This window comes from Aquarana catesbeiana, linkage group LG08, assembly GCF_042186555.1.
Source record: "Aquarana catesbeiana isolate 2022-GZ linkage group LG08, ASM4218655v1, whole genome shotgun sequence".
Lineage (NCBI taxonomy): Eukaryota > Metazoa > Chordata > Amphibia > Anura > Ranidae > Aquarana > Aquarana catesbeiana.
The window spans coordinates 171880502-171892684 of NC_133331.1; the positions used below are offsets into that span (position 1 = coordinate 171880502).

General features: G+C 43.0%; 1 protein-coding gene across 2 annotated transcripts in view; it reads right to left on the reverse strand.

Moving 5' to 3' along the window:
- The window catches only part of UNC5B (unc-5 netrin receptor B), a 291480-nt gene that overhangs the window by 41894 nt on the left and 237403 nt on the right, over window positions 1-12183 (reverse strand). The window contains exons 7-8 of one of the 2 annotated variants that reach the window (XM_073596705.1): window positions 10910-11074; window positions 8451-8483 (exon numbers count right to left, since the gene is read on the reverse strand). In XM_073596705.1, the coding sequence (XP_073452806.1) occupies window positions 8451-8483; window positions 10910-11074 (198 nt within the window). The remainder of the gene's footprint in view (window positions 1-8450; window positions 8484-10909; window positions 11075-12183) is intronic. The other variant, XM_073596706.1, reaches the window with a different exon arrangement.

A 12183-nucleotide genomic window follows, 5' to 3' on the forward strand; every position in this document is an offset into this window, starting at 1 on the left:
ATTTCAGTAGTCACTGTCCTAGATTTGGTTAGGCTCCCACCCAAATATTAGCATAAGGTAACATTCATTTTCCTAAATCAAATAAAAATAAATCAATCCTAAATCAATAACAATAAAAAAACAGCTGCATAAAAAAGAACACTAGATAGTGTTCTTTGTTAAACAACAAACAGTGCATACACATACAGAAAAAATAGGATTTTTTAAAACAGCTTACCTGTAAAATCCTTTTCTTTCGAAGGACATCACGGGACACAGAGCCACAGTAATTACTGATGGGTTATATAGGTATCACTGGTGATTGGACACTGGCACACCCTATCAGGAAGTTCAACCCCCTATATAATCCCTCCCCCTTGCAGGGATACCTCAGTTTTGTAGCCAAGCAATATAGTGTATTAGAAGAGGGGTGGGACCTCTGTGTCCCGTGATGTCCTTCGAAAGAAAAGGATTTTACAGGTAAGCTGTTTTAAAAAATCCTATTTTCTTTCTCGAACATCACGGGACACAGAGCCACAGTAATTACTGATGGGATGTCCCAGAGCAATGCTACCTGAGGGGGGGGAACCACGACCAAGTAGGGTGCAATCAGACCTGAGGACCCTGTACTGCTGCCTGCAGCACACTACGCCCAAAGGCGATATCCTCATGCCTTCTCACATCCACCTGATAGAATCTGGTGAATGTATGAACTGAAGACCAGGTTGCGGCCTTGCAGATTTGAGCCATAGAGGCCCGGTGATGCACTGCCCAAGAAGCACCAATAGCCCTTGTGGAATGTGCCCTGATCTGAAACGGAGGAATCTTCTGTTTCAAACCGTAAGCTTGAATGATCAACTGTCGAATCCATTTAGAAATGGTAGCTTTTGACGCTGCCTGTCCTCTATTGGGACCCTCTGGCAGCACAAACAAAACATCCGTCTTGCGGATCTGAGTAGTTGCCCCTAGATAGGCCTTAACTGCTCTTACTACATCCAACGAATGTAGAGATCTCTCTTCCGGAGAACAGGGATCTGGAAAAAAGGAAGGTAGAACAATGTCTTGGTTTAAATGAAAATCAGAAACCACCTTCGGTAAAAAACTAGGATGAGGGCGTAGTACCACTCTATCCTTGTGTATAATCAAATAAGGCTCCTTACAGGAAAGAGCTGCTAATTCTGATACTCTTCTAGCAGAAGAGATGGCCACCAGAAAAATTAATTTCCTTGTCAACAAGACCAAAGGAATCTGACTTATTGGTTCAAAAGGCCGTTTCTGTAACACAGCCAGGACCAAATTCAAGTCCCAGGGGTTTAGGGGCGCTTTAACCGGAGGATTAAGACGCATCACCCCCTGCATAAAGTTTCGGACCAAAGAATGCGAAGCAAGTGGCCGCTGAAATAATACTGATAAAGCAGAGACCTGCCCCTTGATGGTACTCAAGGCCAGCTTCATCTCTAATCCCATCTGTAGAAAATCAAGGATTCTACCTATGACATATTTCCTGGGATGCCAACCTCTGGATTCACACCAGGTTATATAAGCTTTCCAGACTCTATGATAAATCATCCTGGAAGCTGGCTTCCTTGCATTAATCAAGGTAGATATGACAGGACCTGAGAGCCCACGACTCTTCAGAACGTGGGTCTCAATAGCCAAACCGTCAAATTTAGTGTTTGTAAGGCAGGATGGAACACTGGACCTTGAGATAACAGGTCTGGGCGTTTCCGGTAGTGTCCACGGGGAACCTACCGTCATCCTTACTATTTCTGCATACCAAGTCCTTCTGGGCCAAGCGGGGGCCACCAGAAGTACCGACTTCCTTTCCTGCCTGATCCTGCGAAGGAGTCGTGGTAGTAGCAGAATAGGCGGGAATGCGTAAATCAGTGAGAACCGATGCCACGGGATCACCAACGCATCCGTCCCGCATGCAAGAGGATCTTTTGTCCTTGCCACAAATCTGTCTATCTTTTTGTTGAATCGGGATGCAAAGAGATCTACATCTGGAACCCCCCATCTTTGGCATATGGCCCAAAAGACATCGGGATGCAGAGACCATTCCCCTGGAAGTAACTGCTGGCGACTTAGATAGTCCGCCTGCCAATTCTCTATTCCCGGGATGAAAACTGCCGATATGCATGGCACATGCATCTCTGCCCAGACTAAGATCTGGTTCACCTCTTTTTGAGCAGCTCGGCTCCGGGTGCCTCCCTGATGATTGACATAAGCCACTGCTGTGGCATTGTCGGACTGGATCCTGACCGGACAACCCTGTAGCCTGATAGTCCAGGCTTTTAGAGCTAGATGTATCGCCCGGATCTCCAGAATGTTGATGGGTAAGGTCCTCTCTGTCTTGGACCATACTCCTTGGACCGCAGCCTGTTCCAGAACTGCTCCCCAACCTGACAGACTGGCATCTGTTGTTACCACCGTCCAGGTAACCGGTAGAAAGGATTTCCCCTTCTGCAGGTTTTCGGGTATGAGCCACCAATTGAGGCTCTGACGCACCGCATGCGACAGATGCATCGGAAAGTCTAATGCCTGAACCTTCTTGTTCCAGGTTGACAGAATACTGTGTTGCAGCATTCTTGAGTGAAACTGAGCATAGGGAACTGCTTCGAATGAAGACACCATCTTCCCTAGTAGCCTCATACAAAGGCGGACTGAGGGACCCTTCTTGGTCCTTACTGTCAGAATCAGCTCTCTCAAAGCAGTGATCTTTGCCTGGGGTAGAAATATTTTCTCCTGGCTTGTATCTATAATCAGACCTAAATACTCCAGTCTTCTTACTGGTTTTAGGAAAGACTTTTCTAAGTCGAGGATCCAACCCAGGTGTTCTAGATACCTGACCGTGGTCCTCAAGTTTCCATTCAAAGAGGCTACCGACCGGTCTATCAAGAGCAGGTCGTCTAGGTATGCTATGACCGCTATACCCTGAGCCCTTAATCTGACCAGAGGAGGAGCCAAGATCTTTGTGAACACTCGAGGTGCAGTGGCTATCCCAAAGGGCAGAGCCATAAACTGGAAATGGCGCCCTCCTACCTCGAAGCGCAGAAACTTCTGATGAGCAGGAAAAATGGGCACATGCAGATATGCATCTCTGATGTCTATTGATGCCAGAAATTCTCCTCCCTGCAGGGTGGGAACTACTGTTCGAATTGATTCCATGCGGAAGGATTGAATCCTTAGGAATCGGTTCAGATCCCTTAAGTCCAAAATGGGCCTGACATCCCCATTTGGCTTTTGGACCGTAAAAAGGTTGGAATAGAAGCCCAATCCCTGGTCCTTTGCGGGAACTATCATAATGACCTCCTGCGACAAAAGTCGCTCTAACGCTAGAAGGAGCGACTGCTTCTTCTCTGGGTCTCTGGGAACATTTGATCTGAGGAACCGAGAAGGGAATTCCTGAAACTCCAGCTTGTACCCTAAGGTTACCGTGGAGACTACCCATCTGTCCTGGAAGTCCTCCTGCCAGAGCTCTGAGAACTGTCGCAGTCTTCCCCCCACTCGAGTGAGCGGGGGCGCCCCCTCATGCAGAGGTCTTAGTGTTTTGCCTAGTAGGCTTCTTTCCCCAGGACTTCTTTTGTCCCTGGGGTTGACTCTTGTCTCTGGACCCCGATGGAGGCGGCCGTCGAGACTGCCTGGAGGCTGAAGCCCCCGGCGCTGGGGAAAGAGTCCGTTTGAAAGAGGGACGCTTACTCTTCTTTTTGACAGGTAAGAGAGTGCTTTTCCCACAAGAGATTCTCTTGATATAGTTATCCAAGTCCTCTCCAAACAACCTTGCACCACGAAATGGAAACCCAGCCAGTAGCTTCTTACATGGTGCTTCGGCTGACCAATTTTTCAACCATAGGATTCTACGTATATGCACCAACCCCAGTGAAAGACGGGAGGTTTGCACGATAGAATCTCTAATGGCGTCAACCACAAAGCATAAGGCCGCTGGAAGGTTAGCAAACCCCTGGGCCTGCTGTTCAGGTAATACTTTGATGACCTGCTTAACATGGTCTCTTAAGTATTGACAGACTCCAATCGCTGCTATTGCAGGTTGGGCCACTGATCCTGCTAAGGAGAAAACATCCTTCAATAGGGATTCCATCCTTTTATCTACAGGATCCCTGAGCATCTGAGCATTGTCTACAGGACAAGTCAGGCTATTATTTATGGAGGAAATGGCGGCATCAATAGCTGGTATTCCCCACATTTTAATAAACTTTTCTTCCATCGGATAAAGTGTTGAAAACTTTCTCGGCGGAAAAAAACGTTTGTCTGGGTGATCCCACTCAGAATAAATAAGCTTTTCAAGTAAAGTATGAACAGGAAAAGCATGTGCTGCTTGGAAAGGTTTCAGTGACCCCAAAGCAGAAGAGGATTCTTTAGCAGTTTCAGGTATGGGCAACTTAAATGTGAAGCGGACCAATCCAGTGAGGATCTGCACTAAGACTTTCTCCTCTTGGGAAGTCGCAGAGGGTCCCTCTCCACCTGAATCCTCCGAAGAGGAATCATCCATCCCATCCCGATCCTCTGAAAGGGATTCATCTCCTTTATCCCAGAGCTCCTCTGTCTGAGGGTCTTGGGGAACAGAGGAAAGCCTAGTGCGTTTTCTTCCACTGAGTGAAGACGTAATCACGGCCATTAATCTTTCCTCTAGACCATTAATGGTTGAGGAAAAAACCTCTTGTGTAATATATACAGGGGCTGAAGTGCCAGAAGCAGGTGTAGCCCCTGACCCCGATGGCTCTCCCTGGCTAGCCGTCCCTGGCCCATCCTTAGGGGGGAAGGATGCTGCCGACAGGGGGCCCTCAGAACCTGAACGAGATCCCCTAGTGTCTCTGGTTCCTGGGGTGCTTGAACCTCTTCTACCCATAGTGCAAAGCAACAAGGTGTGAGGTATACAAATGAACACTGTCCGCTGAGCGATGTAGTCTGGCTAAAAGCCTTGCTACCCAATGCTCAGTCTGGTGTTACTTCAGTAAATGCTGCCTAGGAGAATGCCTGTGTCCCACCTTACATGCGACCGTCAGCTCTGTGTCTCTCAGAAGGCTGAGTGCACCTGTACAGAGTGCCTTTAATAGCCTGCAGCTGGCCTGAGTGGGAGTCTAAACACTCTGTGCTGACATCCCGCCCCCTCCTCTACCGCCCCCCCCCCTCGAGTTTTGAAAAAAACGAGCGCTTCCCGCACTGCCGACTCTCCTGTCATGCTCTGGATAAAAGGCTGGGGATGGGGGGGGGGAAGGAGGGAGACTGGTAACAAGATTTGCCTGAACGGCTATCTTCAGAGATGGTGGCCATTAGGCCACAGAGCCCGGGTGGTATAACCACTTTCTAGACCCCTGTGGCCCCTCTCTAGCCTGGGGGGGAACATTCAAACATGAGAAATCCCCCCATCCACCTTACCTGCTTGCAGCTTGCTTGATACGCTGGGACATACACAGCGATTACAACACCTGAGACAGACATTCAGCATGTGTAGGTTTGTGCTCTTGGCAGCCCCCGGTGGTCACAATAGGCATAGCATGCATTTACCTTAAAGGAGAAAAGCCACTAGAACTCAAAAATTCTGTGGAATCTCCTCTTACCTTATCCAGCCGCAGGGTGCCGTTTACACAGACCCAATCTTCACCTCTCACGGTGGGCTCCGTTTGAAAAAACCGTCAGAGACTGGGGCCCCCATCAGTAGGGGGATCCAACAGTTCTGGGACCGTAAAGCACCTCGCCAGAAATTAGGAAGTTTAAAGCCATTTTCTGATCTGCGGGGTCCAGCTCTCTAAAAAGAGAAGCATTACGGGTAAAACCTCGTTTCTTCGGACACGAGGCCCGGGTACCATTCAATTCGGCCATGAAAAGACACTTTGAATGGATCCGGTTCGCCTGGCTTGCCCCAGTATAGGATCTTAGAATATTCCCTTTGGAGCTCAGCACAGGACATCTTTACACGTCCATCACCTAAGACACTGGCGTAAAAACTGAGGTATCCCTGCAAGGGGGAGGGATTATATAGGGGGTTGAACTTCCTGATAGGGTGTGCCAGTGTCCAATCACCAGTGATACCTATATAACCCATCAGTAATTACTGTGGCTCTGTGTCCCGTGATGTTCGAGAAAGAAAAAAAGTAACACTGGCCAAGGCAGAATGTGCCGATATTGTAGACCTCATTTAAAAAATAACTGGATCAACACAACAGTGCTAACATTAGAACAATCAATTTGGATCCTTTCTTTGTACTGTATAAAACGAAAGGGAAACTATTGATACCAAACGCAGTGTTAAATAAAACCAGAGCTACAATGCAAATCTTCTATAGGCTAAATACAGTACATACAGTATGTTTATATTACAAAGATCATCAATTTATGACTCTGTTTTGATATTATGCAATAAGTGTTTGCTTAATCTGTTTCTATATAAATATTACCCATTATATCAGTGTTCAATTTTCATATTCTACAACACAAAATTTCCACATCTCTGTCATAAATCATCCTTCTTTATTGTACTACCTTTCCCTATGGTCAGGTTCAAGAACTTAGCAAAAGGCATCTGCTTGATCAACATATGGCTACTTCCCTTTCTAGAAGAAGCTTCAAGGACAATTGTTCCCACAGTAAATGAGGCATGGATTTATTTTGTGTACAATTTTATAAATGCTTATCTTAATTGGATTATGCAACTATATACTATTTTTTTGGTTATATGGAAGTGATTAGAATCATTGTTGTACATTTTTTTGTACTTCTATAGAACATAGATTGTCTTTCATAGAACGCTATAAAATTTAAATATGGGAGCTGCCATGGCACAACTTATTTTAAAACCTTTAGATTCCTACATTGTCATGTTCATCCTTCTTGAATTAAGTACAGAGCCACTGAAGTTGTAATGTTACGCTATATAATTAAAAAAAAAATAAACTATGCCGTGCATATTCCATTTCCCCAAATGTGTCCTACAGGTACAATTTCATCATTTATTTATAAATCTAATTATTCTATTCCTTTACTTTACAAATCCTACTCCACAGAAAACTATTTATATAACTTGCACTAGTGGTAACCAAAAGCTTGAAACAACTGTATCCAAGATGTTAGCCTGCATCTTTGTTATAAAATCATGAGTTCAGATGTGTGTTTGTCATTCATTTGTTTTTTAGCACAGATATTTTACTGCAGGGGTTCATTTTTTGTTAAGTTTAGGCATTAAGGTGCAAGTTATGTAAAATGATTAAGTTTAGGATTAAGCTACTCGCATAAGTATTAAGTGTTAGAGCTCATGCACATGGATGTTTGCAGGTACAAATGTCCTCTAGCGGTTTATCCGCTCATGTGGGTATGATGTATTCCCCAGATGCAAAACTTCCCAGGATTTTCCCGTGCCCAGGAAGTTGCATGTGAAGTGTATAGCTGGCTTGTACTTCTGTAAACACAGAAGTTTTGCACTTGGGGAATACTTCATACCAAGATGCATGGGTAAATGTTGATGAAAAAGAGCATTGGTGCATGAGCCCTTAGGATTTACATAAAGGGAGGGTTACCTGTTAGGGTTTTAGAAGAGGGGTGGTTAACTACTAGGGTGGAGTTGAGGGAGGCTTAGAAGCTAGGGTTTGAGTAGAGGGAGAGATAAGTGTTACAGTTTGACTAAAGCAAGAGTTAAGTGTTAGGCCCCGTACACATGGGCCGAATGTCAGGTGGCATCAGCCAGTTCCATAGAAACCGGCCAACATTGTGCCCATGTGTACTGCAGCCGGTCTGACAGAAGCCGGCCATTTAGCCAGCTTCTGTTGCAGGGGCATGACCAAAAAAGGTCTGCCGATCGGCTTCCGATCAGCACTCTCAGCCAATGACTGGGAGCACGAACCAGTGTGGTGGGGGGAGCCGTCTCCCTGTCAGAACACAACAGAACAGCAGGGAGACTGCTGTACTAACATCGGATTGTTATTACAGTGGCTCCGACTTGAACTGTCCATTTTCTTTTCATTCAGCCCGCTGGGTTGAACGGAAAAAAAAAAATAGTAGTGTGTACTGAGCTTTAGGGTTTGGGTAAAGGGAGAGTTAGGGTAAGCTGCTAGGGTTTGCTTAATAGTATTACAGGTTAGTGATACTTTTTTTTATAAAAACTTCAATACCAGGAATGTTAGTGATGGTAATTAACACACTGATCAGCCCACATTGCTCAAAAAGAAAGTAAAAAAACTCATGTAAAGGGAACAACATACATAAAAAAATGCCCATTTACAATACTAATAATTCTGCTTGCCTTCTAATATATCAGTAGTTATGCCTACAATGATGAAAATTGCTGAATACGGGTGTCCGAGCAGTAATAAAAGTCAGCTGAAAGTATAAAGATAGGCTTCCTTATTTTTACAGGAGTTATTTTTATACTAGTAAAGGTCACAGATCAGTGGTCATGCAAAATATGATAACAGAACTTAGAAGATGAAATAAAATGAAAGTGATGAAATGAAACTTACAATGGCTTTTTGGTTCACCTAAAACTCTTTTGTCTGTTAGAAACAAAAACCAAAATCAAATTAGTCTCCCTGGTAAATAATGGTAATAAATACAATGGATGACAATAAAAAAAAAAATTAAAAGCAAATGCGTTGATTACATGGTAATGGATTGTGATTGAAACTGTCATGGAATGAGACCGTGAAAATCTGTCAGCTGGCATTCACTACAAAAAATATAACCACCAATCTCTCCCCTGCATCATTCATAATATTAACTTTGTATTTTGTCGACATCTCATCAGCATGCAAATGAAAATATGACTGTAGTTCATGTGCAAAATGAATGTTTGGAATAACATAATAATAATAATGTCATATCAGCCAAAATTCACAGAACAGTTGTGGGGAACAAGTGAGCTCAATCAAGGAACTGCAAATGCTCTTTTGGAATTCCTGTAATGCTAATAGTCCACTGAATTTACCAAATCCTATGAAACCATATTTTAGCGTTGCACCAATACCTGTATTGGTATCAGTGCTGATACTCAGCACTGATACTAATTCTCTGATACTAAAATTGATACCTTCAAGTCCCCAGACTGTAACCGTTGCCTTTAAAATGGGTTCACATATGTGCGGTGCTGGTTTTAGTGCAATTTTTAAAAAGAGTCCTATCTCCATAGAAAGCCGGTTTGGTTCACAGGTGATGCGAATCGGATGCGGTTCAAAACGTAATATATAATAATAATTTAACAATAATTATAAAATAATCAGAACCACATAAAATGTATTTAGTATTAGATTAATATATTAGCTCATTTAATAATGTGTCACATTAATTGGTATTGGCGAGTAGTTGAGAAAAAGTATCGGTCTTAAAAAACTGGTATTGGTGCATCTGTACCATATTTAACATATAAGGTGTGTGGGTCCCCTTCCTGCATGTTCACTGTGAAACTCTCTCGACTTTAAGGCCTCTTACACACAGGACGTTTACAAAATGCGTTTAGAGGCATTTTTGGGTGTTTTTCATTTTTACAGCTCAACAGCTCCTGGATGCACAGGCTGTCGTTTTTTTCTACTGCCCCTAAACGCTTATGCCTCCAAACGCCTCTGACAGTTTATGTGTGCATGGACACATAGGCTAACATGGAGGGGCGTTGAGAGGCAGTTAAAAAAAAGTCAGACGCCCTAACAGCAGCTTTAAAAACGTCCTGTGTGCATGAGCCCAAAGTATCACCAATAAGATTTTAACATCTGTTAAAATGAAAACCTAATTGGAAATTATATTACATTTCTTATAATGAATGATTTTGGAAATATTTCTCCTACATTCAAAATAGGTGTTCCCAGATCACCAACAAAACACTGGGTGGACTGGTGCACTACTACAATGCCTGGATGATAAATAGAAGCCCATAACAAGCATACAGTGTTCTCTGAAAGCATATCAATGCTTTACTTCTCAGTGTGATTTGAGAAAAAATCAACAGAAAAACTACAATCACAGGAATTATCAAGATTAATCCTTAATCCTAACATCAATGCTAATTTGTCAGAGCTAATAAATCCAAAAACTAAGAAGGTCTATTTTAGGAGGCTGCTGACACATATAAAATAATGACATTTCTTTCCAGTCCACCCCATCTATCCTCCTGAAACACACTAATGACAGCACCTGCTTGGTTCAAATGACTGGTAATTTAAGTCAATATGCTTGCTGCACTCAAGAAATGGAAGCTTTTATATACTGTACATTACTACAACTTAAGACATGGCAGCTTGTTTAAAGTGGTATGTTAAAAACTGTATATTAGAGTGCTACCAATTATCATTTATTATATATTATTACTGTACTGTAATGTTGGTTCTTATATACGTGGAACTTTAAAGTACAGGTGTACCTTGATCTAAACTTTGCCTCCCAGGCTGAACTACATTAACTCGCCACCAACACTGCTTACTTATCATAGTCCAAGAGTTGTGGCCTCCACCATTGTTTACAGCCCAATTAACAGAAATCTCTTTAGCACTGGCCCTACCTACCCACTAAGTCCCAATAGGCTTGAATGGAGCCATATAAAGTCTTGATATAAAGCCCATTCAACCCAAGTCATTCAAAAGTGAGCAGACACGGGCGCAGCAGAACAGACATTCTCTGAAAAAGCGGTAAGCAATCAAGGAGGCCGCTGCTCTGGAAAATAAGGAATTATACGCATGTGGGAAAGGGAGGTTAGCATAGTTTAGATCCGGGAGAGGGTGGCAAAGTAAAAATTTAGGGGCAGCTTGGTAAAAGTTTAGAAAAACATACAGATGTCCTTTAATGGCACAAAGGGAAGATTTTTATGTGGTTTGTCTTAGAATAATAGGGTACAAGCAGTGGTAGGCAGCACTCTAGCTAATGTTAAAACACCAATAATTTAAATATTCTTTATGGTTTAAAATGTCATTCAACTCCTGAAATAGCCAACACTTACTCTGCATACATAAGCCATCCGTGCAGTTTTTGGAATCTAAGGGTACACCATTGCAATCTTTCCCACCATTTTTAGGGCTGGGCGCGTTACATTCCCTGCTCCGCCAATGCGTGCATTCAGTGCTGCAAGCTGACCACTTGCTCCACTCAGTCCATCCACCGTCAGCTAAATCCAAAAATATAGCAAAGCAGTAGATTAATACAATAAAGCAAAGTGAAAAAGCCTGTTATGAAAATAGTCTTTACAAAGTAAATAACAAAAACTGTGCACACTGCCTCATAAGTACAGTTTTTACTTGCAATATTAAGCCTGAAGTGGAAAATGACAGCTAAAATATGACTGGGCTCTTAAGCAGCAACACAGACAGTAAGGCAGGCCACAGATTATGCAATTTGGTTTCCTTCTACCACGGTAAAGGGGAAAAAAATTCTCAATTCTCCCATTAACATAGTCAGTGTTGATATAGGAATCCTCAGCCCCCCCTGAGCCCCCCTGATACCTGAGCCACATCTTGATCCAGCGATGTTGCACAGGAGTCTTGGCTGTTCGGGACTCTCCCTCCTCATTAGCCGAGACAGCAGCCGGGCACCATTTGCTACCGCTGCTGTCAAAGTCAGTGAGCCAATGAGGAGAGAGAGGAAGCAGGGCTGAGCCATGCCTCTGTGCCTGAATGGACACACTTGGTTGCCCCCATAGCAAGCTGCTTGCTGTGGGGGCACTTGGCAAGAGGGAGGGGCCAGGAGCACCGAAGAGGGACCCGAGAAGAGGAGGATCTGCACTGGTCTGTGCAAAACCATTTCATAAAACAGGTAAGTAGAACATGTTTGTTATTTTTAAGCAAAAAAAAAACAAAACAAGACTTTAGTATCACTTTAAGCTTCATTTATCAGAAAAAACTGTTTGCATTACCCCATAATGACTAATCAGTTCAAACAGAGAGCTTCCCCTTGTCATTTTCAGCGCAGGTCTTAATTTGATTAGCTGATTTAGGTCAACACACAGCCATTATTTCAGATGTTTTAATAAAAGGGACCTAATGATTACATCTTTGTCACTAAAATACATACTGCTGTAGCTAAGAAGGATAAAATATTACACAAAAAAAATAAAAAAATATTATTTATCAAATATGCTATTGACTAAGCACATTAAAGTAGACCTAAACCCTAACTGGGTGACATTTAGTATTCTAAAGCCCTGTGTTTCATAAAAAAATGCTGTTGTCTTTTACTTTTATACTTTTCAGTTTTTTGTATTTTTTTACATTTCAGTGC